Here is a 24,976-nt window from a genome sequence, read left to right on the forward strand (position 1 = left end):
CGCCCCCCCCCCCGCTCCTGGGGCCCAGCCCCCGACACCCCCGCGCGCGCCCCTCACTCACTTTAGATTCGGTGGCAACTCTGTCCTGCTGCTTGTTCAAACCTCGCGGTCTGCCCGCTTAACCAATCAGAGCGCGAGCAGCCCTACCGCCAATCACAGACTGGGACGGGGCTGAGGGAGTCAGAGCGAGGCTGGGGGCGGGGCGAGGGGGGCGCGTTTATTTCCCAGCCACCCACGGGGGCCCGGAGGCTGGGGAGCGAGTGTTTCCCGGCGAGCTTTGCGCTTGGCTCCACCCCCAGGCCCTTCTCGTCGGGGAAAATGGCAGCCGGGACGGGGAGTGAGTGAGGGGCGCGCGGGGGGAGCGGGGGGTTTCTCCGCGCGCGGGGCAGGCGGGGCCTGGGTCCGGGTGGAATGGGGCGGGGCTCTGGAGGGGGGAGGGGAGTTTCTCTGGGGGGCCCCCCGCTGTCCCCCTGGACCCTGAGCCTTTCCCCTCTGCCCGGCAGAGCACAAGCTGCTGGGCGCCGGCCCCACGGAGCCATGGTCCGTCCGGGAGAAGCTCTGCCTCGCCTCCTCCGTCATGCGGAGCGGGGACCAGAACTGGTAAGTGGCGAGTCGCTAACCCGCTAAACCCCGCCTCCCGGGGGCTCCCCCCCCCCCCCCCACGCCGGGCCTGGCGGGCCGCAGCCCCGCTCGCTCCGGAACCCGACCCGCGGCGGGCTTGGTAGAGTTCGCACCGATGCACATGGCCCAGTGCTCCGTTAGGAGAGCCCGACGGGTCACTTGAGCGATTGCTGTTCATAGAAACAACCTGCTCCGGCCAGATCTCCTGCTGGGAGCGAGCCCCGAGCCTGGCTCCTGGAAATCTTCCCTACAGGCGTAAGGACCAGCAGCGACTGAGCCGCTGGGCTGTGTCCGGGAAGGAGTGAGAGCGGAGTAGCGGCCTGGGAATTGAACGGCTATCCATAATGGCAATTGGCTGGATCACTTAACTGTTTCTTTCCAGACTTATAACTAGGGATGTCAAGAGATTTAAAAAATTAACCATGTGATTAACCTCATTATTAAACAATAATAGAATGCCATTTACTTAAATATTTTTGGATGTTTATTTCATTGTCAAATATATTGATTTCAATTACCACACAATACGAAGTGTACAGTGCTCACCTTCTATTTGTTTTTCATGACAAGTATTTGCACTATAAAAAATAAAAGAAATAGTATTTTTCAATTCACCCAATACAAGTACTGTAGTGCAATCTCTTTATCATGGAAGTTAATTCTACATTTGTAAGTTCATGTACAAAACAACCTGCATTCAAAAATAAAACAATGTAAAATTTTAAGCCTGCAAGTCCACTCAGTCCTACTTCTTGTTCAGCCAATCGCTCAGACAAACAAGTTTGTTTACATTTGTAGGAGATAATGCTGTCCACTTCTTGTTTACAGTGTCACCTGAAAATGAGAACAGGTGTTCTCATGGCACTGTTGTAACTGGCGTTGCAAGATATTTACGTGCCAGATGTACTAAAGATTCATATGTCCCTTCATGCTTGAACCACCATTCCAGGGGACATGTGTCCATGTCTAAATAAGAAGAGGGCAGCATTATCTCCTGTAAATATAAACAAACTTGTTTGTGTTAGCGATTGCTAGGTCTTGTACAAACACAGTACCTTTCCCAAAGAGCTTATACTCTTAAGTAGCTAGGAAAGTTCTATGTCCAAGCGAGCAGTGAGACAGGCTAGCACCCTTCCCCCATGTGTTGGTGAGGACAGGAAGGCAAGTTTCCAGTCATTTACCTGCTCTTTCTTGCAGGGTATCAGTCAGCAGAGCTATCAAACCCTTTGCAGAGCCAGGCCGCCCACCTGACTGGTTCTCTCAGAAGGTAAGATGCTGGCTTTTGAGTTTTGGAAAGGGGCTACAACTCTTGCTAAGACAGGCTTCTGGTGGTATGGCTGCTTGAAGATCAGTAACTTGAGATATCGGGGAGGAGGCGTTTATCTGGAGGAGAAGGGGAGTCACTTTTTTAATATTGTCATTTTTCTAGTCCCAATTATGTCCTATGAAGAACTGGTCTTGGTACAATTCTAGCCAGCCCACTACCTTGAGATATTCTTGGCTGCACCAACTCTGAGAACATCCTGCAGCTGCTGCTCGTAACTGTAGTATTTCCCTTCTTAGATGCATACGTTATTAGGCTGGGGAATCTGCTTTTCTTTTCTCTGAAGATCAGTATGGACAGCAGAGAGTGGAGTGGAAATAAACCCTGGTACAATGAACCCACTTGCAGTCATAAATGTGACTCCAATGTGTGCAGTTGTGTCCCCATCCATACCTCTGCAAACACACTCAATAGGTGATAGATCTTTGAAGAGTGGAGCCCAGTGCCCACATGAGCTTTGCTGATAGAGTTGCATGTGATGACTGTTCTGTGTGTGCTCTAACTCCCTCTGTTTTTTCCCTAGCACTGTGCATCTCAGTATTCGGAGCTTCTGGAGACCACAGAGACCCCCAAGTGAGTGCAAAGGATGAGGCATGTGGTTTCTGCAACAGCTCTTGGAGGGTTCAACAGTTTATCTGGCAGTGCATTTGCCAGAACTGTTAAAGGAAGAGCAGGCAGGGACAGGGAAATCTGGATGTGATATCTGGGCAGGGAGGGTGACTGCTGCCAAGGGAGGAGCAGCTGGGAAGTAAGCATAGGAATGTTCACCTAGAATGCTCTTTCTGTTCATCCAGTTTCCTACGTTAGAGGACTAGACCCTTTCAGATCTAAAAGTTTCTGTAACTGGTTACTGTAACATTTATTCCTGAAATGGTTCCGTTCATTCCTATACATCACTCCCTGCAACCTTTATAATATAGTGCATTGTGGGGCTCCTGAATTATCTTGCCCACAATTCCCAGCAGAGCTCCCCAAAGTAGTATTTTAGGGTAGTTGCGGTCCCCAGTTAGAAAGATGATGTAACATAATGTCACTCCAGTAAGACAGCAATATTAAATAGTAATATTAAACAAGGATGTATTTCATAAAATATATGGCACTGGTGGTGCACCAAAATAGTTTTGTTTTTTAATACAAAAAAGCCTTGATCACATGCATTGCACCTTATAATCCAAAAGCTTTATGCATAAAACTACAGCTCAGAATAAGAAAGGAATCTGGGAGTATAAAAGTCAGTGCATGTTATCCAGCGAGTTCAAGCTTTTTTCACTCCTCATTATATGCTGCTCTTTATATACCCATAGCATTTTGGGATTGTGCAGGGAGGAGCAACTGAGTCTCCTGTTCTTTCTCTCTATAGTAACACTGCAACAGTTCAGGCTGAAATGTTTCAGTCTGTGCTTGTCATAGGCCCAAGTTCTGAGCTAGGGCGCTTATGCTGGCCCTTGACACCCAATGAAATTAGAGGGAAAACATTTCATAGTAGTAATTTTTTTTCATGCTATGCATAATTAGCATGTGGAACTCATCACACAGGTTACTGAAGCAAAGAGTAGAATTCAAGAGAAGGATTGAGCATTTGTGGATAGGAAGAATCTTATCTGAAGTTATATTAACTAGGGTAAAAATTTGACAGGAAGGCAAACCCTCCTGCTTCGAGGTATGGGTCATCCACTTTTTGTTTGACGATAAGAATAAACTTGCCCCGTGATGGGGTTTTCTGCACCTTCTGAAGCATTTGGTGCTAGCCACTGTCAGAGACAGGAGACCTGGCTAGGTCAGAAGGAGGGTGTTTGAGCAGTGTGAGTTCCAGTATTTTTTCTGGGAAAAGAAAAAGGGGAAGAGGTGAGCTGGGGACTAGGTTAGTTGGTAAGGAAGAAGCTGTTGGGGCATGGCTGGACTGGTGGGGCTGTGTGGGCAGCAGATGGTGTTTATAGGAGGGTGGGGTGTTCCTGTGGTTGGTGATTATATCATTTTCCTGTCCTTGTTCTGTAGGAGAAAACGTGGTGAGAAAGGGGAGGTTGTGGAAACTGTGGAAGATGTCATTGTGCGGAAACTGACAGCAGAACGAGTTGAGGAGTTGAAGAAAGTGATCAAGGAGACACAGGAGAAGTATAGGTACATATTAGAGGCTCTGGTCTGACTGAAGGCTGTGGTCAGCAAAGCTGCCCTGAGCGCGCGAGAGTGCAGCAGGGAAAAGTAGAGGGAACGAAAGGGTGTATATTGCAGGCTTGGTGTGGAGCTGAGGTGGTGCTGTGTCTGTTTGCAGGCAGCTGAAGAAGGATGCAGAGCTGATCCAGGCTGGGCACATGGATAGCAGACTGGAGGAGCTGTGCAATGACATTGTGGTGTGGGTTATCTTATTATTTCCCTGTTCCAATTCCCCCTGAGATTGTACTTCTCAGAGCCCTTGGGCTTGGGGATATTCCCCCTTCTCTCTGTGTGTCTCTCAATCATTGCACTCCGAGGCTTGGGAGGAACAGCTAAGCTGGACAGATGCTCTGGCTTTTAAGGGTTACATTTGGAATGGGAGCGCCATCCATTATGAAGTGTCTCTTGGTGCTCTCCAGCATTGGCATAAGGAGCCTGGTGCAGGCTTGCAGTGTCCTGTTGGCATCATCTTGGGTGTAGAGCTGAGAGTGAGATTCCCTGGAATGTCTCATTCCCTGACTGGAACCTGACTACCCATTTGCTCAGGGCAATTGGGCCTTAGCTAGCAGGGATGTCTCATTGACATATGAAGGCTATGAGTCAGGTGTCTGTGACCTGATGGCCCCGGGGGAGGCACCAGGTGGTTTTTGGGTTCCGGGGGCATTGTGCCACCAAGTACTTTGTTTACTTTGTTCAGGAAGAAAAAAATGGAAGAGGAGGAGGCGGAGATGAAGAGGAAGGCTACAGATGCTGCTTATCAGGGTGAGATAGGACTATGTTTGTTTCCCCACCACCACCCCTCTCCACCCACCCACACACACACACACACACACACACACACACAAACTCTTGCTTATTTAAAAAAAAAAATCTGGGCTGAATTTAAGGCTGGAGCCCTGAGAAAGGAAGGAACCTGCAGAGATCCAGGTAGGAAGGACCTGGGTACTCTGCTCTCCTTGGCTCAGGGTTAGGAGGGAGAGGGTTACACACAATTTTCAACAGCATCTTGTAAAAAGGCAAAACTAGGAGAGTTCAAGGAGGAACCCATAGAGTAAAAATGCCCCATTAGGCAAGGGGGAGACCTGGATGCACTCCTTTGCAGAAAAGGCACCTGAGGGAAAGCAGGAGAATGGCCTGATAATGAATATTAGAAATAGACTAGGAATAAGAGACTCTCAGTAGTCCTGGAAGATAAAACTTGCGTTCATGCCTGAAGGTGCAGCAGCAGAAAGGTGGGTTAAATATTCAGAACAACTTAGTAGCTTTTGAGACAGTTCAGCCATGGAACCAGTGCTAGGGGAGCTTGTGCAGACCCTGCCACTGGACAGGTTCAAAGCAGGGATCCATCAGCCATTCATTAGGGATGGTCAGCCTTGCCGTGGTGCAGGAGTTGAATTAGATGATTCTGTGGCAGTCACTGTAACTGAAGTGGTTAATTTGGTGGTGTCTGCTAGGCCAGAAGTAGAACTGATTCCAAAGAAGTTTCCCAGCTGGCGCTTTGGGGGTCTCACTTCCTTTCCATTCTCTTCCAGCTCGTCAGGCAGTTAAGAACCCCCCTCGAAGGTTGACCGGTGTGATGGTCCGCTCTCCTGCAGGTTCAACCTCCCCTGGAAGGGACTATGCTCTGGGGGACTTGTCTCAGCAAAATGTGGAGGAGACCAGCCCAGGGGTAAGGATGCTTCCAATGGTAAGAGAGAAAGGAGCAGGGACTGGGGGGCTCTGTGCAGCTCAGGAGGGCCCCTTGCCTTGCTGGTGCTTTCCCTATCTTAGTGCTGTAGTATGGCCTGTGTACATCCAGGATACAAATTCCCTTCGGTTTCTGTGATGAGGTAGTGGAGCAGGTATCTGGGGCAAAGGCAGGGAGTGAAAAGGTGAAGGCACATGCCTGGAGCGGGTGCAGTGAATGAATGGAGCAGGTCCCTGGGGTGTGCTGGGTCAGTGGCCTTGGGGGAAGGAATAAATGGGTCTAGTCAGTATGGTGAAGGTGTGGCTTTGAACAGTGTGGTTTTTCTCTTTCTCAGGTAACTCCAGGGACATTGCCCAGCACCCCAGTTGCCTCCTTCATTGGGATCCCTGACACCCCTCCAGGTTCAGCTCCCCTGGATGCCCCCATAACCCTAGTCACTGATGAGTCACCCCAGAAAAAGATGCTAGGACAGAAAGCAACTCCGCCTCCTTCCCCTCTGCTCTCGGAGCTACTGAAGAAGGGCAGCCTCCTTCCCACAAGCCCCAGGCTGGTATGGAGCGCTCTGCTCGCATATACAAGCATACTGATGAATTTATGCTTCAGACTCTCGTACTGAATAGGGGAGCTGTAAAGGGCTTCAAAAACCATCCGGATCTTGCAAGATTCCAGCACAGGGAGAATTCTTAAGCTGTAATTAAACCCTGTGAGCCACAAAGGTGGAACTCTTTCCTTGTGGTACTGTGAATTCAGGACTGAAGAGGTTAGGTAACTCTGGGCTTGTCTTCACTACCAGCTGCTGCAATCGATGCAGCGGTTGTCGATTTAGTGGGTCTAGTGAAGACCCACTAAATCAATGGCAGAGCGCGCTCTGGTCAACCCGGATACTCCACCTCTCAGAGATAAGTGATGCAGCATAGTGTAGACACTACAGTAAGTCGACCTAAGCTACTTCGACTTCAGCTATATTATTCACGTAGCTGGAGTAGTGTAACTTAGGCTAACTTACCCTGGTAGTGAAGACAAGCCCTCTGAAAGTTAACTATCCCCTTTGGGACCTGAAGAGTTGGAGTAGCAGACTGTGCCATTGAGTGACACTGCACTTGGAACGGAGATCAGAGCAGAATCCCTGGTTAGTCTACTTGGAGGTTTGATTTTTACAGCCTTGTATCTGTTTCCCTTTGGGGTGATCTTGCTTGTCCGCATCTCAGCCCAAAGTTGAATTTTAATTTTCAACAAAATCAGGTTAACTTATAAGTAGAGAGGTCAAATAAATGCCCTTTATGCATTTAAAAATTGAGAGACTAGGATTCACACTGGTTTGTTCCGTCCTGGACTTATCCCTCAATGGCTCATGTCCATAGCCTAGATAGTTGTTAAAATCACCCTGTTGCTAACACCAGTTCAACCTTACTGGTGTTAGTGATGTTGGGAGCCCTAGTGTTAGAGGGACAACCAGTTGTTGACACTCCTCAGTAACTTGTCTCTTAGATCTGTTCTGAAAATGTGGAGTCAGCAGCCATTAGCCTATCTGCGCTGTGGTTCCTAATGTTAACCCTGGTGGAGCAAAATAGGTGTTAATATGGGAAACTTCTAAAAACTGTCCTTCATGGAGATGGGGGCCAGTGAGGCTGAGGACTTCTGGCAGGTGGGGAGAAGTTTGGCTTACAAAGAAGTGAGAGGCTTTGAGGTTGTCTTACCCCTTTCTCTATCAGAGAGGCAGGTGTTGCTGCTGCCTCACTGCCAGCCCTCTCCACTTGCAGAAATGCATTTGGCTTGGGTAACTATTCCGTGCTGTTCTCTGGAGTTCTCAAGCAGCAGTATGCCAACTTAAGGTATGGGGAAAACAGAGTTAGGCGTGTGGCAGTTTAAGTATTACAGGGGGTTTCTTGCATTAACAATGCCATTTGGCATTTATTCTCAGCTCTGTCATTGGCTCATCGTGTAACCTCGAGCAAGTTACTTCCCCTCTCAGTGCCTCAGTTTCCCCACATGCAAAGAGAGGCTATTTCCCTGCCACTTAAGGGGTTGTGAGACTAAATACACTGACACTTGTAAAGCAATTTGGGATCCTTGGGTAGAGGGACTAGAGCAGAGCAAATCATGCACTCCGTCTGACTTCCCAGGCAACAGCCACATGGCATCGGTTTCAGATGATTGTAATCAAATATTTGAACCAGCCATGTTTGTGTGAAAGCATGATACACCTCAGTCAGGGGCTGGACTGGGTTGAAATGTGTAGAAGAGGCTCGGATTCACAGATTGATGGATATATTAACGGGGTGCATATCTAGGGGAGAATCAGTGATGTGAACATGTCTCCTGCCCAGGAGCTTCATCTGTGTCCTCCTTTGGCAGGTTGGTGAAAGCGAGATGGCAGTGGCTTCTGGTCACATGAATAGCTCAGGAGTCCTCCTGGAGGTAGGAGGGGTCCTTCCAGTGCTGCATGGTGGGGAAATGCAGTTGGCATCTGGTACTGTCCCTGCATCACCTGCTGCTTCAGGTAACCCACGCAGACTCTCTTCAGAGTTCTCTCTTCTGGGGCATCTGAGGCTTTTGTCTGCAAAATATAGTTTCATAGACTGTTCTATAATAAGCTCTTTTCAGAATGGGACCAAAGACAGTCAGGCTGTCTGCTCATGACATTCCATTAAGAGATCCATTGACACTTCTTTGCTTTCTTTAAAATGACTCTAATCCTGGCAGAGAAAGAGCTGCAAAAACATGGGATGATAGGAATTGCCAGGGTGGATCAGATCATTGTCCGTATAGTCTGGTCTCTTATCTCGAACAATGGCCAACACCAGAAGCTCCAGGATAGGGAGGATGGTCTAGTAGATAGGAAACCTGGATCAGTACCTGGTTCAGCTACGGACTTCTTGTAAACTTGGGCAAGTCATTTAATCTGCCCTTTGCCTCGGTTCCAAGGTATTGTGATGTGGGGAAAAAAACACTAATTATGGTGAGGCACTTGGATATTATGGTGCTGAGGGCCGGGTGAGCAGGTAGACCAAAAAGGTGCAAGAATATCTGCAGTGAACAGTTACAGAGCAACCTGTCCATGGGAAGCTTTCCTCTTGCCCTCTGCCAGTTACTGGTTTGCTCCTGCTTTCTGAAGCAGGAGCATTTATGCCTTTTATACATGTTTTATCCTATCCAATTTGAATGTTCTCATTCTGCTTTCTGAATGTCTGATCTTCTGAATCCTGCTATTGGAGCTGAAGTGGTTCAGTAAATCTGTGCTGGAAGTAGGACTTAAGATGCATAGCAGCCCTTGAACCTGGAGGCAGCCGTCAGGGATACCCTGCAAAGAGAATCTCCCTCTTTTATTCTTCCCCCGCTCTGATCACTAGGAACTGCATTCTTCCTAGTTCACACTGTATGGTTCTCTGTTTGCAGCAAGTTTTTTAAAGAGGGCCCTTAACATCTTTTGCATGTGTGGTGTAGCCTCTACAGTCTTTACACTAAACACATGGTGTTCCCATAGTCTGTGCATGGTTCTGGCTCAGACTGCATACCTTAGAGAGCCGTGCATTTCTGACACAGACTACCAGCATGGCGCTCTCAGTTCATAGGTCATTTACAGTACCTTGGCCTCAGGAGGGAGCAGTCAGCCAGTCAAGAGTCTGGTGATTGCATTGGAGAGCTCAATGGCTGTTGCTTCTTGCTCATGTGCTTTTTCCCTCTGTACTCTGTTAGGTGCTCCTACTCTTTCTCGGCTTCTAGAAGCTGGTCCTGCACAGTTCACCACACCTCTTGCTTCCTTCTCCGCTGTTGCCAGCGAACCTCCAGCTAAACTCCTGCCACCCCCTGTAGAGTCTGTGTCCCAGGCAACCATTGTCATGATGCCCACGCTGTCAGCACCATCCGTTGTGCCACCCGCTGCAACTCCAGAGAGCGTAGTGACAGGTGCGTTCCTGAACTACGCACTCATGGGTGGCTTAGTGCTTGAAAGCAGCGCTTCCCTCAGGCTCTACAGATAGGAAGATGTGAGCTGGGGCTTCTACCTCACCTCAGAAGCTGGTTCCCAGAAGGGGGTGAGGGAGCATGAGCATTTAAAGCTGACTCCTAGATGGGTGGCTGAGCTGGGGTTCCTGAGGAGAGGTGCTGGATGGGGTGACGGATGGGGTTTACAAGGGAATATGCTGGGTGGGCTGGCTGCTGGCATAGTGTGCTGGATCATGATGCAAGAGCTAAGTTCCTGGTTTGCATCCCTTATTGGGTAGCAAGCAAATTGCCCTGTGTGTGTCTATCCTTTTTGGCCAAACTGCTGTGGGTGGGTTTGAGAGAGGCTGATGATCTTTTCCACCTTAATGGTCACTGATGCTGGTAGGCTTTCACCTGATTGGTCTCTGAGTTGTCACTCTTATCCTTATCCAGTGAGCCAGTCAGACACTTGTGTTTCCATGGAGGCAGTGGCTGATCCCCACACAGTGACGGTGTCTATGGACAGCAGTGAAATCTCCATGATCATTGATTCCATCAAGAAAGAGTGTCTGGGTACTGGTACTGGCAGTGCTGCTGGGCCTTCCAAAGATCACAGCATGGATGGGAAAGAAGATCTGGATTTGGCTGAGAAGATGGACATTGCAGTCTCCTATACTGGGGAAGAGCTGGACTTTGAAACTGTTGGAGATATTATAGCCATCATTGAGGACAAGGTAAATGTCAAAGCAGGCTGGGAAGCCAACTGCATTTCTCTCCAGGGCCTGGATGTATTTATCTCCAGTTGTTACACAGATGCAGGATTAGGAAGTATTTCTTGCTCATTGGACAATCTTCACCTGCCTGTTTTCTCCCTCTGTCCAAGTTATTACATTCCAGTCCCCTGGCAATCCCCTAGTACGCTGGCAACAGCTGTGTGGTGTTCCACTCAGGAAACCCTTGGGTTTCAGCTGGCACCAACATTGAATGGGGGACAGATCCCAGACAGGCTAACAGATGAGTGCTACTAGCACTGTGTATTCCAGAAGCCCCATGTTTCTGAACATGAAGGCCCCAAGCTCTGCCAAGGAGTCTCCTAGGCCTCAAGTACAGACAGGTGAGTCCTATTTCTCCATATCATTCAGTACTTGACAAGACCGAGGAACCCGGTACTGAGTGGTTAGTAGGGAACCTCTAATCCTTGCTAGCAATCTGTGATGCACTTGGTCCAAAGTGGGAACAACCCATCTGAAGACAGAATATATATGGCCCCTCCATGGGTGTAAGGGCCTGTTTAATTTCTTCTCCATAATGGAGAATTGGTAAGACAACTCGCACCTTTTCATGGTGTGTGTGTGTGTGTGTGTGTACACACAGAGAGAGAGATATATCCTCAATATATGTTCCACTCTATGCAGCCAAAGAAGTGGGCTGTAGCCCATGAAAGCTTATGCTCAAATAAATGTGTTAGTCTCTAAGTACTCCTGCTCTTTTTGCGGATACAGACTAACACAGCTGCTACTCTGAAATCTCCATAATGGCTCTTCCCAGCTCCTTAATTACCCCCGTTTTAACAGCCAGCTCATGTGGTTTTGGGAAGCCATGTTAGCATAGGCGGCTGGTGACCCAGCCATTGGGGGGAGGCTAGCCCCTCCCCCTTCTGCTCCCCTTCCCCTGCAGGAGCCAAGAGCACCCCCACGTGGCCCCCAGCGCTGGGCGGCCAGGGGCAAGGCCCCAGCCCCAGAGCGCTGGGCCAGGCGCGGTCGCAGCCACCCTGAGTCCCTGCGGGAGGCAGGCCAGCCAGCCTGGGCCAGCCAGGGCAGAGCATTGGGAACCGCAGGAAGGGGCCTGGCCTCTGGGCAGAATGTGGGTGGGGCCACGTTAGGCTGTTTGGGGAGGCATAGCCTACCCCTGCCTATGGTACCCGCCGCTCATGCATGTTGGTTTATTGTTTAGGAATTAAAGTGGTGCAGCCATTGCAGCTTTCTCAGCGCTGGGACACTGGCCCTGGCCTGTTGGGTAGAGATGTATTTGGGGTGGGAAGGGGGCTCTGCTCTCCTTGCTGACCTTTGCTTGTGCTGCTATGTCTTTGTTTTGGTAAAGGTAGATGACCATCCTGAAGTCCTGGATGTAGCAGCAGTTGAAGCTGCTTTGTCTTTTTGTGAAGAGACTGATGACCCCCAGGCCTTGACTGGCCCATGGGAGCATCCGATTCAGCAGGACCATGAGAAACAGGCACAGATCCCCCATGTGGCAGTGACTGTGAAGCAGGAGAGGCGAGACTGCGATGAACCAGAGGCAAAGGAAATCCAAGACCTAATAAGTATTGGGGAGCTGGGCTCAGAAATAAAGACAGAATCTGCAGAGCTGGAGCAGAATGAATTGGACTCTGAGGAAGCCACGGTAGGAGCCGTGCAAATAGCAGAAACACCCGAGCTCAGGAGTCGAGAGACGGAGGAGCAGCAGAAAGCGGCTGCTATCGTGAGAGAGAACTCTGAAACGGAGACAGAATCAGCCAAGGGAGAAGCAGCAACACACAGTACGGTGAAGATAGAGGTATGTAGGTGGGGAGGCTGTCTTGGACTGGTGTGGTTGAAAGCAGGTAACAGTTGGCAGGCAAGGAAAAGCAGTTCAGAGAAGGGATGGACCCCTGGGTTTGGAGATGTCTCTTCAGTGAGTACGCTTGGAGCAGAGCAGTGACTCTTTCCTTGTGGGTTATGACTATTGCTGTGCTAGATCTTTGAAGCCCTCGACGTATAATAGATAGTTCTTTGCTGTCTGCTGCCAGTCCGTGTGCAGAATTGCTGTTGTCATGGCATTCTGTGAAAACCTGCTCTCTGGGATTGGGTTTGGGGTAGTGAGATACTCACCTATACACCATGCTCTGAAGGAAGCTGACACAAACACTTAAATTTGTGCATTTCTGTTCCCTCCAGACACCACCTGATGATGATTCATCCCCTCCAAATGTCCTAAATGCAAGTGACGACTCCTCACAGGCTGATGCTCAGCACAAATTTGAGCTGTCAGGTAACTTAACCGGGCTAGGATATCTTTTACCTGCAGCTTACTAGCTGAATGGACTTTAGTGGTCTGGTTCAGCATGGGGGTGAAGATAATCTATGCAGAAATAGGGAATAATTCATTTGGAAGGGGAGGGTATTGGTGCAGGAGGGAATGTTCTAAAAACTGCTCCTAGGAATGAAAATTTTGCTCTTTGTCTTTTCCTCCCAGAGTCAATGAAGGAAGAGGCCCGCACTGTCTTTGGGAAGGTAATTGGCCTTGAACTTCTTGAGTCCAGTGGTTAAAATGAGTTTGATGCCATTATGTTGCTGCTGCTTCTCAGCTCCCACACAGTGGATAGGAAAGCCAGTGGCCCACCCTTGTGCTGAGTAGGAAGGGGCGCCAGTATGTATCTGCATCTGATATCTATAGCTTAGAGGAACTCACGCCAGGCCCTTGTGATGCTTTGTGGCAGGGATTTAGGTGTTTGTTCAAATGCCCTTAGAACTGGCTAGCAGCTGTGATAAAGGGCTCCACTCTGCTTACTGAAACAGTCATTTTTGGAGGCTGTGACGCAGGCATTGTTACTGATAGCTGCATTTTGATTAGGTAAATTGATGGAATTTGATCCTATATCTCAGGATGCTCAGGGTGAAGATGATGATGAGGATGGTGCCAGTGAGGCTGCCAGTCTGGAGGAACCCAAGGAGGAAGACCAGGGGGAGGGGTACCTATCGGAAATGGATAATGAGCCCCCCGTGAGTGAGAGTGATGATGGCTTCAGTATCCATAATGCACCTTTGCAGTCTCACACTCTAGCTGATTCCATCCCCAGTAGCCCTGCCTCCTCGCAGTTGTGAGTATCAGTGAAACCTTCAGCCACCCACAATGCAAATCTCGGTCCATGCTGGGGAAAGAGTATGGGATTGTCTCATTTCTATGTGTTGCTGGCTAAATGGGCCTGTGGTGGAGATTGGCTGCTGAGCTGTCTGGCTCCTGTGGTCTCCGTACTCCCAGGAGCATTGTGTAGACAACTCCATCGAGCCAGCTCCCAGGAGACAGGTGCGGCTTCCTTTCCTTTGGCTTGCACAGAGCAATGTGGGTAGATCCAGGGCTGACTGAACTTAGGCTGCTGCTGCAAGGCAGCATTGGAGCTTGTTGAAGGAAGTCTTGCACTGGGCACTGACCCTGTGCATTTGGCTAGGGGCTTCAGTGCAGCCCACTCTGACAGGCATCCTTATCTCCTTAGCTCTGTTTGCAGTGAGGACCAGGAAGCAATTCAAGCCCAGAAGATCTGGAAAAAAGCTATTATGCTAGTTTGGAGAGCAGCAGCTAATCACAGGTAAGTGAACTTGATCCCATGTGGACTGGCAAGAAGAGGTGGCTTGTGCCCAGCAAGCTGAAGGGGGGAATTATCTGTTCTCCTGTGCCCCAGGCTGGTCTCCACTAGTGCTTGGGTGAGGGACTCTCCACTCCCCGTTGACCAGAAGTGCATGTGTGTGTGAAACAAGTGCTTAGTGGTTCTGTCTATGCAGAGCATGCTCCAGCCTCTGACCAGGTGTTCACTCTGTTACCAGTAAGGAGACTGGCTGCTCACAGTTGCCTCCTTTTCTCTGCAGATATGCCAATGTCTTCCTACAACCTGTGACCGATGATATAGCACCAGGCTACCACAGTATCGTGCAGAGGTAAGTGCCCAGCTGTCGTCTGCCATTAGATTCTGTCTGACGTGTCTGTATTGGAGTCTGTCAGGGGAGTACTAAGCCTCAGCACACAGTCAGATTGCAAGGTGGGAAAAGAAGCTCATTTCCATTGTCAGTCCGTGAGAAAAGGGCTTCCCCAGTACAGGTATATGTTCATTTACCGAAGTGTCTATGGTCTCAGACTGGATGGGGTGTTCAGAACAGTGTGTCAGTGGTACAGTAAATGGCTACTGCCTTCCTGTCCCAACTTAGGGTATGTCTACACTACCTGCTGGATCGGTGGGCAGCGATCGATCCAGCTGGGGTCGATTTATCGCGTCTAGTCTAGACATGATAAATCGATCCCCAAGTGCTCTCCCGTCGACTCCTGTACGCCACCGCCGCGAGAGGCACAGGCAGAGTCGACGGGGGAGCGGCCGCAGTCGATTCACTGCGGTGAAGACACCACGGTAAGTCAATCTAAGTACGTCGACTTCAGCTACGTTATTCACGTAGCTGAAGTTGCGTAACTTAGATCGATTTCTTCCCCCCACCCAGTGTAGACTAGGCCTTTAGTCCCTTCTGGCTTTAAAATCTATGAATCTGTCTTCATCACCATCATCATCTAGTCTCACCTGCACATCGGAGGCCACAGAAGCTCATCTACCCACTCCTGACATGGGCCCATAAATTCTGGCTGAGCTATTTGAGTCCTCAAGTTACAGAGAATCCACCATTTACTCTGGTTCAAACCTGCAACTGACCCATGCCCAACCCTGCAGAGGGCGGTGACAACTGCTCAGGGTCTTGGCTAATCTGACCTGGGGAAAAATTCCTTCCTACCCCAAATATGGCCATCAGTTAGACCCTGAGCATGTGGCAAGACCCACCAGCCAGACACCTAGGAAAGAATTCTTTGTAGTAATTGACAGCCCTCCCCCTCTAGTATGCTGTCTCCAGCCACTAGAGATACTTGCAGTTAGCGGTTTTGGATGAGCCATATGCCATTATAGGCAACCTCATCATACCATCCCCGTGATGGGTTTTTCTCTCCCCCACCCCACCCCTGGTGCCACTTGATATACAGGGTTACCACTGAGCCTACCTGTTCCAGCAGCCTGGGCTCCCTCACCCTGTCCTAAGCCTTCTCCAGCACACACACTGGTAGGGACACGCCCAGCTGCAGAAAGACAGTGTCACTGAAGTCAGCTCGGTGTGGGAATTGCCCAGCACTCAAGTGCACTCCCCCTCTGGAGTGTAAACCCAAAATCGTATTGTCTTGTGCTGCACGGAAATCTGTACAGTGCAAGCTCCTGAAAATCGCCTCCTCCCTCAATGTGAAGAAGATATGCACAGCTTTCTCCCTCCCCCGCCCCCATTATGAATTGCACAAACTGGTTTAAAGAAAACAAAAACAAGTTTATTAACTACAAAGGATAAAAAAAAATCTAAGTGATTATAAGGGATAGCAAACTGATCAAGGCAGATTACTGAGCAAACAAACACGCAAACAAAGCTCAATACACTAAACAAACTGGTTACAAGTAGTAATTTTTCACCCTAAATGTTTTAGGCATTTCTTTCACAGGCTGGACACCTTTTCCCAGCCCGGGCTCAGCTCCCTCTCCTCCCCCCCCCCCCCCCCTTGTTTCTTAGATCTTCTCAACAGTCATCCTAAGTGGGGATTCAGTGAAGAAGTAGCCATGATTAACTCACATCCCTGCCTTAAATAGGATTTACATATGGCAGGAATCCGTTGTTTCCCAGTTTGGTATCTATCCCTTTTGTGGAAAAATACTAGCAGGCCAAGATGGGGTCCAGTATCAGATGACGTGATCACATGACCCTGCAGTGTTAAAGCAGCATCCCAAAAAGCTTCTCAGGAAGGTGGGAGATTAGCATCTTCAAAGTCCTATTGTCCTCCCTAGTGGCCCATTGACTAACCAGCCAGACTGATTGCATTCTGTCTGGTGGGCGTTCCCCAGGTGCAAACACTTTTGTAATTGATACATAGTTAATATTTCTAACTTCAGATACAAAAGTGATACATGCATATAATAGGATAATCGTATTCAGTACATCCTAACCTTTCCAATGATACCTCACATAGAATCCTAGAATATCAGGGTTGGAAAGGACCTCAGGAGGTCATCTGGTTCTGCTTTGAGCAGGGGATTGGACTAATCCCCAACTAAATCATCCCAGCCAGGGCTTTGTCAAGCCTGACCTTAAAAATCTCTAAGGAAGGAGATTCCACCACCTCCCTAGGTAACCCATTCCAGTGCTTCACCACCCTCCTAGTGAAAGTTTTTCCTAATATCCAACCTAGACCTCCCACATTGCAACTTGAGACCATTACTCCTTGTTCTGTCATCTGCTACCACTAAGAAGAGTCTAGATCCATCCTCTTTGGAACCCCCTTGCAGGTAGTTGAAAGCAGCTATCAAATCCCCCCTCATTCTTCTCTTCTGCAGACTAAACAATCCCCGTTCCCTCAGCCTCTCCTCATAAGTCATGTGCTCCAGCCCCCTAATCATTTTTGTTGCCCTCCGCTGGATTCTTTCCAATTTTTCCACATCCTTCTTGTAGTGTGGGGCCCAAAACTGGACACAGTACTCCAGATGAGGCCTCACCAATGTCGAATAGAGGGGAATGATCACGTCCCTCGATATGCTGGCAATGCCCCTGCTTATACAGCCCAAAATGCCATTAGCCTTCTTGGCAACAAGGGGGCACACTGTCAACGCATATCCAGCTTCTCGTCCACTGTAACCCCTAGGTACTTTTCTGCCGAACTGCTGCCTAGCCACTCGGTCCCTAGTCTGTAGCAGTGCATGGGATTCTTCCGTCCTAAGTGCAGGACTCTGCACTTGTCCTTGTTGAACCTCATCAGATTTCTTTTGGCCCAATCCTCTAATTTGTCTAGGTCCCTCTGTATGCTATCCTTACCCTCCAGCGTATCTACCACTCCTCCCAGTTGAGTGTCATCTGCAAACTTGCTGAGGGTGCAGTCCACGCCATCCTCCAGATCATTAATGAAGATAATGAACAAAACTGGCCCCAGGACCGACCCTTGGGGGACTCCGCTTGATACCGTGTGCCAACTAGACATGGAGCCATTGATCACTACCCGTTGAGCCCGATGATCTAGCCAGCTTTCTATCCACCTTATAGTCCATACTTCCACAGTATTCTTGCCAGCAAGTTAAAGGAGACCGTATCAAAAGCTTTGCTAAAGTCAAGGAATAACACATCCACTGCTTTCCCCTCATCCACAGAGCCAGTTATCTCGTCATAGAAGGCAATTAGGGTAGTCAGGCATGACTTGCTCTTGGTGAATCCATGCTGACTGTTCCTGATCACCTTCCTCTCCTCTAAGTACTTCAGAATTGATTCCTTGAGGACCTGCTCCATGATTTTTCCAGGGACTGAGGTGAGGCTGACTGGCCTGTAGTTCCCCGGATCCTCTTCCTTCCCTTTTTTAAAGATGGGCACTACATTAGCCTTTTTCCAGTCATCCTGGACCTCCCTGGATCGCCATGAGTTTTCAAAGATAATGGCCAATGGCTCTGCAATCACATCCGCCAACTCCTTTAGCACCCTCGGATGCAGTGCATCCGGCCCCATGGACTTGTGCTCATCCAGCTTTTCTAAATAGTCCTGAACCACTTTTCTCCCCAGAGGGCTGGTCACCTCCTCCCCATACTGTGCTGCCCAGTGCAGCAGTCTGGGAGCTGACCTTGTTCGTGAAGACAGAGGCAAAAAAAGCATTGAGTACATTAGCTTTTTCCACATCCTCTGTCACTAGGTTGCTTCCCTCAGTCAGTAAGGGGCCCACACTTTCCTTGACTTTCTTCTTGTTGCTAGCATACCTGAAGAAACCCTTCTTGTTACTCTTAACATCTCTTGCTAGCTGCAACTCCCAAGTGTGATTTGGCCTTCCTGATTTCACTCCTGCATGCCTGAGCAATATTTTTATACTCCTCCCTGTCATTTGTCCAATCTTCCACTTCTTGTAAGCTTCTTTTTTATGTTTAAGATCAGCAAGGATTTCACTGTTAAGCCAAGCTGGTCGCCTGCCATATTTACTATTCTTTCTACACATCGGGATGGTTTGTTCCTGCAACCTCAATTAGGATTCTTTAAAATGCAGCCAAGTCTCCTGGCCTCCTTTCCTCCTCATTTTATTCTCCCAGAGGATCCTGCCCATCAGTTCCCTGAGGGAGTCAGTCTGCTTTTCTGAAGTCCAGGGTCCGTATTCTGCTGCTCTCCTTTCTTCCTTGTGTCAGGATCCTGAACTCGACCATCTCATGGTCACTGCCTCCCAGGTTCCCATCCACTTTTGCTTCCCCTACTAATTCTTCCCGGTTTGTAAGCAGCAGGTCAAGAAGAGCTCTGCCTCTAGTTGGTTCCTCCAGCACATGACCCATCTTGCATAAAACATATCTTAGTTATGCCATATTCATATCATAAGCATATCTCTATGAAGAATATGGAGCGTAGTGCCACAATCCCCTCCATAAACTTATCAAGCTCAGTCTTGAAACAAGTTAGGTTTTTTGTGCCCACTGCTCTTCTTGAAAGGCTGTTCCAGAATTTCACTTCTCTGATGGTTAGAAACCTTCCTCCAATTTCAAGCCTAATCTTGTTGATAGCCTTTTTATATCCATTAGTTCTCGTGCCAACACTAGCCCTTCTCCTTGCATATTTATCCCTGTGATATATTTATGGTTGGCAATGATCTCTCCCCTCAGCCTTTGTTTTGTTAGACTTAACAAGCCAAGCTCCTTAAGTTTCCTCTTGTAAGGCAAGTTCTACATTCCTCTGATCATCCTAGTAGCTCTTCTCTTCACCTATTCCAGTCAGGAGTTCATCTTTCTTGAAAATGGGACACCAGAATTGCACACAGTATTCCGGGCTAGTCTTACCAGTGCCTTGTACAATGGTAATGCTTCCCAGTCTCTATTTAGAAATAATTCATCTGAAGGATCCGCCTGGATTTGCATTAACCTTTTTCACGGCCGCATCACATTGGTGGCTTGTGGTCATCCTGTGATCAACCCACACACCCAGGACTTTTTCCTCCTATGTTGCTTCAAACTGATAAATTACCAGCTTATAGCAAAAATTCTTGTTGTTAGTCCCTAAGTGCCTGACTTTGCACTATTAAATTTCATTCCATTTGTAGTGCTCCAGTTTTCAAGGTCATCTGAATCTTCTTGTATGATATGATATTCCAGTCCTCCATATTGGCAAAATTTCCTAACGCTGTGTCATCTGCAGATTTTATTGGCACACTCCCACTTCCTGTCCGGTGATATAACTTAATCTGAATGAATCCAATAGTCAGTGGAGGGGCAGACTGAACTCTCTCTGCAGGAAACCTAGCTCCTTTAAAGAGTTGATCTACTGTCATCTACATACTGCCAGACAACTGTCTCTTCAAATATATTACTAGAACCACCTGCCAGCTCAAGCAGTGTCTCCTGCACCATATGTGGGCTCTGCACTAGCTCCCCTCCTCCCCTTTCATTAATGCCAGAAGCAAACACCTCTGTTGAACACCACAGTCCAGCTCCAGCGTTGCTATGGATTAACGCGCTCTTCAAACTCATTCAGAAGACATCTCATCTCATTTCGTGTCTTGCGTCTAGAACCGTTGACATCAGAGAAGGCCTGTTTGACCATGATGGTGCTAGACAGGTTAGCTGGAGTGATTGGATTCCTGACATAGAATCATAAAACTGGAAGGGACCCTGAGAGGTCACCTATTCCAGTTCCCTGCACTCGTGGCAGGACTAATTATCTAGATCAAGCTTGTCTGGAAGAGAAGAGTTGTAAAGGATAAACAATGTTAGTTTCTCTTACTGCTGCTTCTAACTGCATTTCATTCACAGGCCAATGGATTTATCTACCATTAAGAAAAATATTGAGAATGGGCTGATCCGAACCACAGCTGAGTTCCAACGTGACATCATGCTGATGTTCCAGAATGCAGTCATGTACAACAGCTCTGACCATGACGTATACCACATGGCTGTGGAGATGCAGCGAGACGTCTTAGAGCAGATCCAGGTAAAGGCTTGAGCTGAGGCACAGTGTTGGACAGAACTCATCCACTGGTTGGTATGGGAAGTACTGAGCAGATCTGTAGGAAGAGGCTACTCAGCTCTGAGTGCCTGCTGCTTTTTTGTGCCATCTAGAATTTCCCACTGGGTTGGCAAGTCCCAGCTGATAAGAATCAAAGTTAAATTGATGAGTTTGTATGGCTTTTTTACTCTCCCTCAGAATTATTTGTGGGTCTTTGGGGCAAGCGGGGGAGCTTATGCTGAGAAGCAAACTAGAAATTCAAGCCACCTCCAAACTGGTCATTCTCAACCTTATGGTTTGTGGGAGTAATGCCACTAACTGAGCTTGTTTCACTTGATACCGTAATAACTGAATGTGTGGTTTCATGCAGCAATTTCTGGCCACACAGCTGATCATGCAGACATCAGAGTCCGGGATCAGTGCAAAGAGCCTGCGTGGGCGAGATTCCACTCGGAAACAAGATGCTTCAGAGAAGGTGAGGGGGGAAAAGGAGGCTGGGGCTCATGCTTTTGTGTGAGAGAGTGATTCCTTCAGGAGGATCCTACAGAGCTGCAGAAGAGGGTCACCTAATCACAGGCACTGGGTGCATGAATGCACTTGGGGTTAGACTAACTCTGAGATCCTTATGTGAACAAACCTCTCTGGAAATGTGACCTTCAGTTAGAGTTTAGAAGTGGCAGCTGTAGGTTACCACAGACACAACTTCTGTGAATCACCCCAGCAGTTGTGATAGTTCTGTCCTATGTATGTATTAAAGTAATAATCAGAACCTTAAAGAAGCAGGGTTTTTTTGGAGGAGTCCCTGCCTGGCAGGGAGATTGGGGTGGAGAATCGCTCCAGTGTCCCTTCCTTGGATGGTCTGGTTTGCAGATTTTAGGGCCAGAAGAGACTGTGATCTAGTCTGATCTCGTGTGTGATGCAGGCCAGAGAACTTCACCCAGTGATTCTTGCATCAGGCTTAACTTGTGGCTGAAGTAATGTGTATCTTAGTTAGGCATCCAGGCTTGATTAAATCATCTCAAATGGTAGCAACTGATGTATCCTGTCATCTGGGAGCTACATAGCTGCTCTGGGAAATAGAGGCTGAGTGCACAGAGCACCGAAATGGTGTTGGGACACAGCAGACCTTGATTGGAAACGACATGGTGGAGTGAAGGGAAACGCTTGTCCTAGCGTTCTTGCTGTCACAGAATCCTCACTTGCTGGTCCTTCCTTTTCCCCTAGTTATTTATGTGTGATACCTTGCGGGAGGGGAACTTGGGGTTGCCTGCTTCTCTGCCTTTATGAGTATGCAGGTTGCATGGCTTCTGGAGAGTGTTCATGTTCATATCTGTACAATCTGATCAGTAAATCTCTTTGGCCTTTTGACAGGACAGCGTCCCCATGGGCTCTCCTGCCTTCCTTCTCTCTCTCTTTGTAAGTATTGAGTGACTGACTGCGGTAGATAACTGTGAGTTGGAAGGTACTGCTGGCTCCTTGTCTGGGGGATTGTGGCACTGTCACAGAATCTGGGGGATTGTAGCAATGTGTTAAACTAGTGGATGTACATCTAGGGTCATCAAATAAGAGACTTCTTAATCCCATTGTCCTCAGGGTTGGGAGGTGCTTTTTGCCTTTCCTTCTGGTTTGCGGGTTGCAGCACTGTCATCTCCTTCCCTTTTTCTCCCATAATTTTTGTCCTAGTTTCTCCCCACGTAAATGTGAAGACAGATCTGTTGTGCTGATTTCTATGGAATACATGGGCCTAGAGAGTCAAAGGTGTTAGAGACCCTGTCATAATATGATATTAAACAGTTAAACAAGGCTTGGGGTGTACGACCGTGGCCACCTTAGTTCATTAAAAATCTTTTTAACATTTTTATTAAAGATGCAATAAAGAAGGAAAAACATGTCAAGTATTAGGTAGGGATGTCAGTTTAACAATATTCCCTTTCCCTTTAGCAGTAGAGTTTAAGGAAAACTGCCAGTCTTTTATCTGGTATTAAAGAATGGTAATAATTGTCCTTTTTGGGGGGAAGAGAAAATTAGTTGAGATGGGCTGGAGTTCTTGTTAAAGTCCGATCCTGCTTCCTTTAGAACAAGACAGAGAAAAGAACAGCAAATTCAGAAGAGGGTCAGATACTCCGAGACACCGGGGTGCATGGAGACACTGGTTCGAATAGCTCTGAGATCATTATGTGAACCAACCTCTCTGGAAATGCAGCTTCTGGTGCTGACTGACTTGCAGCCTTACTGCTAGAGAAACACAGGCCCTGCATGTGGTCTTATCACCCATTCCAAAACCTGGCAAACTTGTACCTCTGGGCTGTTTAGGGCATTGCTTCTAGCTACCTTTGATCGCAATGTTACAAAACATGCACTCTTGGCTGGCGAAGCCAGTCTATTAAACAGAAGACCAAAGGAAATGGACAGGAAAGAGAAGAAATGAGGTGGGGAAGGATAAGGACACCTGAGGAGAATTGACAAAAGGAACCAAAGTCTCCCATAGCAGGTGGAGTTTAGGATTTAGCTGGAGCTGGTGGTGGTCACAGTGTCATCTGGGTCGCTCTCCCTGGCCAGGTCTGATCAGAACACCCCTCAGGATCAAGATGACACAGGCGTAACAGTGGATCCCAGGGTTCCAGGAGACGGTGGTGGTGGCGGCAGCCAGCCAGCTTGATTCTTCCCGTTGTTGGTCTTTTTTTAAGGACCCAAGAGGGAGTGATGGGCGGAATAGCTTGTCCCCTGTGGTCTTTTACACCACTTAGGCCTAATTTCCCACACATCGGTTTTGGTCCATTGATTTCCAGTCCCAAACTCTTGTTTACCAAACGTGATGTTAATACAGTAGGCCTGTTTGTTTAGACTTTCGTATCTTTTCCTATACACATTTTTTATGGGTAACTGGAACATTTAAGAAAGTTTATGCAATCTTCCCCAGTTGAGCTCCCCATTGGGATGGGCCTGCTAGACCCCAATTATTACAATGGGTCAAATGCAGCACTGCAGATTCTTATACACTTCACACCTGTTCATGCACATATAGGAGCCCCACTCCTCCCATCCAGGACAGTGTGCACTGTGAGCAGCCTACAGGACGGGGGGGATCTGGTCTGATCTTTCTGTTTGTTGCATGGATCAGGAAGCAACCACAGTCCTCTGTAGGCACCTCTGCTGTGCCACTCTGGTTATCTGGGAGAGCCTGGAAAAGCATTTCCTTTCCTGGGAGCTCAAGCCCTTGAGCTGGGAACAAAAGTTTTGAGGGTTTGTTTTCTCACACATCTGTTAGATAGAGAAACATTTCAGCAGAGGCAGCATGTCAGCCAGAGAGAGGGGGATCCGATGAGAAGAAGCCCTCCAGTTGCCCTGCATTCATGGAGAGTAGCTGTGCGGAGAAGCTAGGGAGCTAGAGCCAGGGTCACCCCGCTGGAGGAACACTTCCTGTAGGGATGAGCAGCTGGTCAGGTATGTTAGCCCGCAGTCCCCTCTCGCCACTTGAACAGATCATCTGGAATGTTTCACATAATAAAAAGCAGCACTGTATTGGCCCCAAAAAGCCCTTCTCCAGGTGAGACGCAGCCGAACTTCTCTTCCTGCTTTCAGTAGACCATAGATGCATTGGGATTCTGAGTCCCCAGTGGGACTTTGTATATTTAGACCCACATTGACTCTTGTAGGAAGGTCTTCAGGGAAGTCTCCCCTGCCTATCTTACAGCAGACAGCAGTGTACTTTCCCTCCCCTAGCTTTCAGTAAGCAGAGAGAGCTGTGTCTTCCATCTGTGGAGTTTCCCAGTTCCTTGAGTAGAGAAGGAAGCTTTTTCCATCCTTGCTAATACTGGACCTTTTTCCTTTTGTTTGCATCTTGATTAGGATGGGGGAACCAGAGGGCGTCGCTGTGCCATTGAGGCTGACATGAAGATGAAGAAATGAGGATGTAGGCAGGAGGCAAGACACCACCTGGCATCCTGAGCCAAGGCGGGAGCACCATGCCTGCCCATCTCACAGAACAGGGGAAGAGCTGAATGCAGGCAGGATTCTTGCTGAGGCCTGTTCCACTGTCCTGGCTCATCTACATGGAAAACAATGTCCTCTCTGATAAGTGTAAGCTGAAGAAACTTCTCTGGAAAGGAAGAGCAGCCCCCACTGCCTGTTCTAGGGCAGCAGTCTCCGGCCATGTCTGTGTCCTAGTGTTAGCTAGCTAGCTGGTGGCTAGGACATACTGTAATGTGAAGTGTACAGATTTTTATTAGTGAAGTGTAAATGTGTATAATAAAGTATGGATGAGAATCCAGGGTTTGTGTGTGTAATGTATTTGTATTGACTCATGTCTGTGTGCATCACTGACCTCTGCTGAAGGAAATCAAACTGATTTAGAATCACGTGCACAGCACTTCTCGTATTCATGGACCCTGAAGTACTTTCCAGTTATTTGCATATAGCACCAGCGGCTGAAATGTGGCCACCTCTGGATTGGAGAACAGCATCTAATGCCCGAGATGTTGCACCATAGTGGGGAAG

At 48.3% G+C, this 24,976-nt stretch overlaps 2 protein-coding genes across 7 annotated transcripts in view; one reads left to right on the forward strand and one right to left on the reverse strand.

Moving 5' to 3' along the window:
* The window catches only part of KIF20A (kinesin family member 20A), a 12,495-nt gene extending 12,215 nt beyond the window's left edge, over window positions 1-280 (reverse strand). Inside the window, exon 1 of the mRNA XM_034779478.1 lies at window positions 62-280. The gene's annotated coding sequence lies outside the window, so the exon portion shown is untranslated. The remainder of the gene's footprint in view (window positions 1-61) is intronic.
* A 31-nt stretch (window positions 281-311) lies between these two features.
* Window positions 312-24,750, forward strand: BRD8 (bromodomain containing 8). Of its 6 annotated transcripts, XR_004646863.1 has the most exons (23): window positions 312-337; window positions 504-600; window positions 1,819-1,888; window positions 2,469-2,518; window positions 3,941-4,063; window positions 4,215-4,295; window positions 4,794-4,858; window positions 5,629-5,765; window positions 6,118-6,333; window positions 8,139-8,283; window positions 9,480-9,689; window positions 10,161-10,441; window positions 11,808-12,260; window positions 12,641-12,734; window positions 12,939-12,976; window positions 13,349-13,563; window positions 13,957-14,049; window positions 14,327-14,395; window positions 20,287-20,464; window positions 20,850-20,954; window positions 21,851-21,895; window positions 23,748-23,923; window positions 24,329-24,750. XR_004646863.1 is itself a non-coding variant. In XM_034779472.1 (22 exons), the coding sequence occupies exons 1-22, from the start codon at window positions 319-321 to the stop codon at window positions 24,386-24,388; spliced, it is 2,844 nt and encodes a 947-aa protein (XP_034635363.1). In that variant the 5' UTR covers window positions 312-318; the 3' UTR covers window positions 24,389-24,750. The 6 variants fall into 6 exon arrangements, 5 of the variants coding, with proteins under 5 accessions (XP_034635363.1, XP_034635365.1, XP_034635366.1 ...); XM_034779472.1 differs by lacking the exon at window positions 23,748-23,923; XM_034779474.1 differs by lacking the exons at window positions 9,480-9,689; window positions 23,748-23,923.
* The last annotated feature ends 226 nt before the right edge of the window (window positions 24,751-24,976 follow it).

This window comes from Trachemys scripta, chromosome 8, assembly GCF_013100865.1.
Source record: "Trachemys scripta elegans isolate TJP31775 chromosome 8, CAS_Tse_1.0, whole genome shotgun sequence".
Lineage (NCBI taxonomy): Eukaryota > Metazoa > Chordata > Testudines > Emydidae > Trachemys > Trachemys scripta.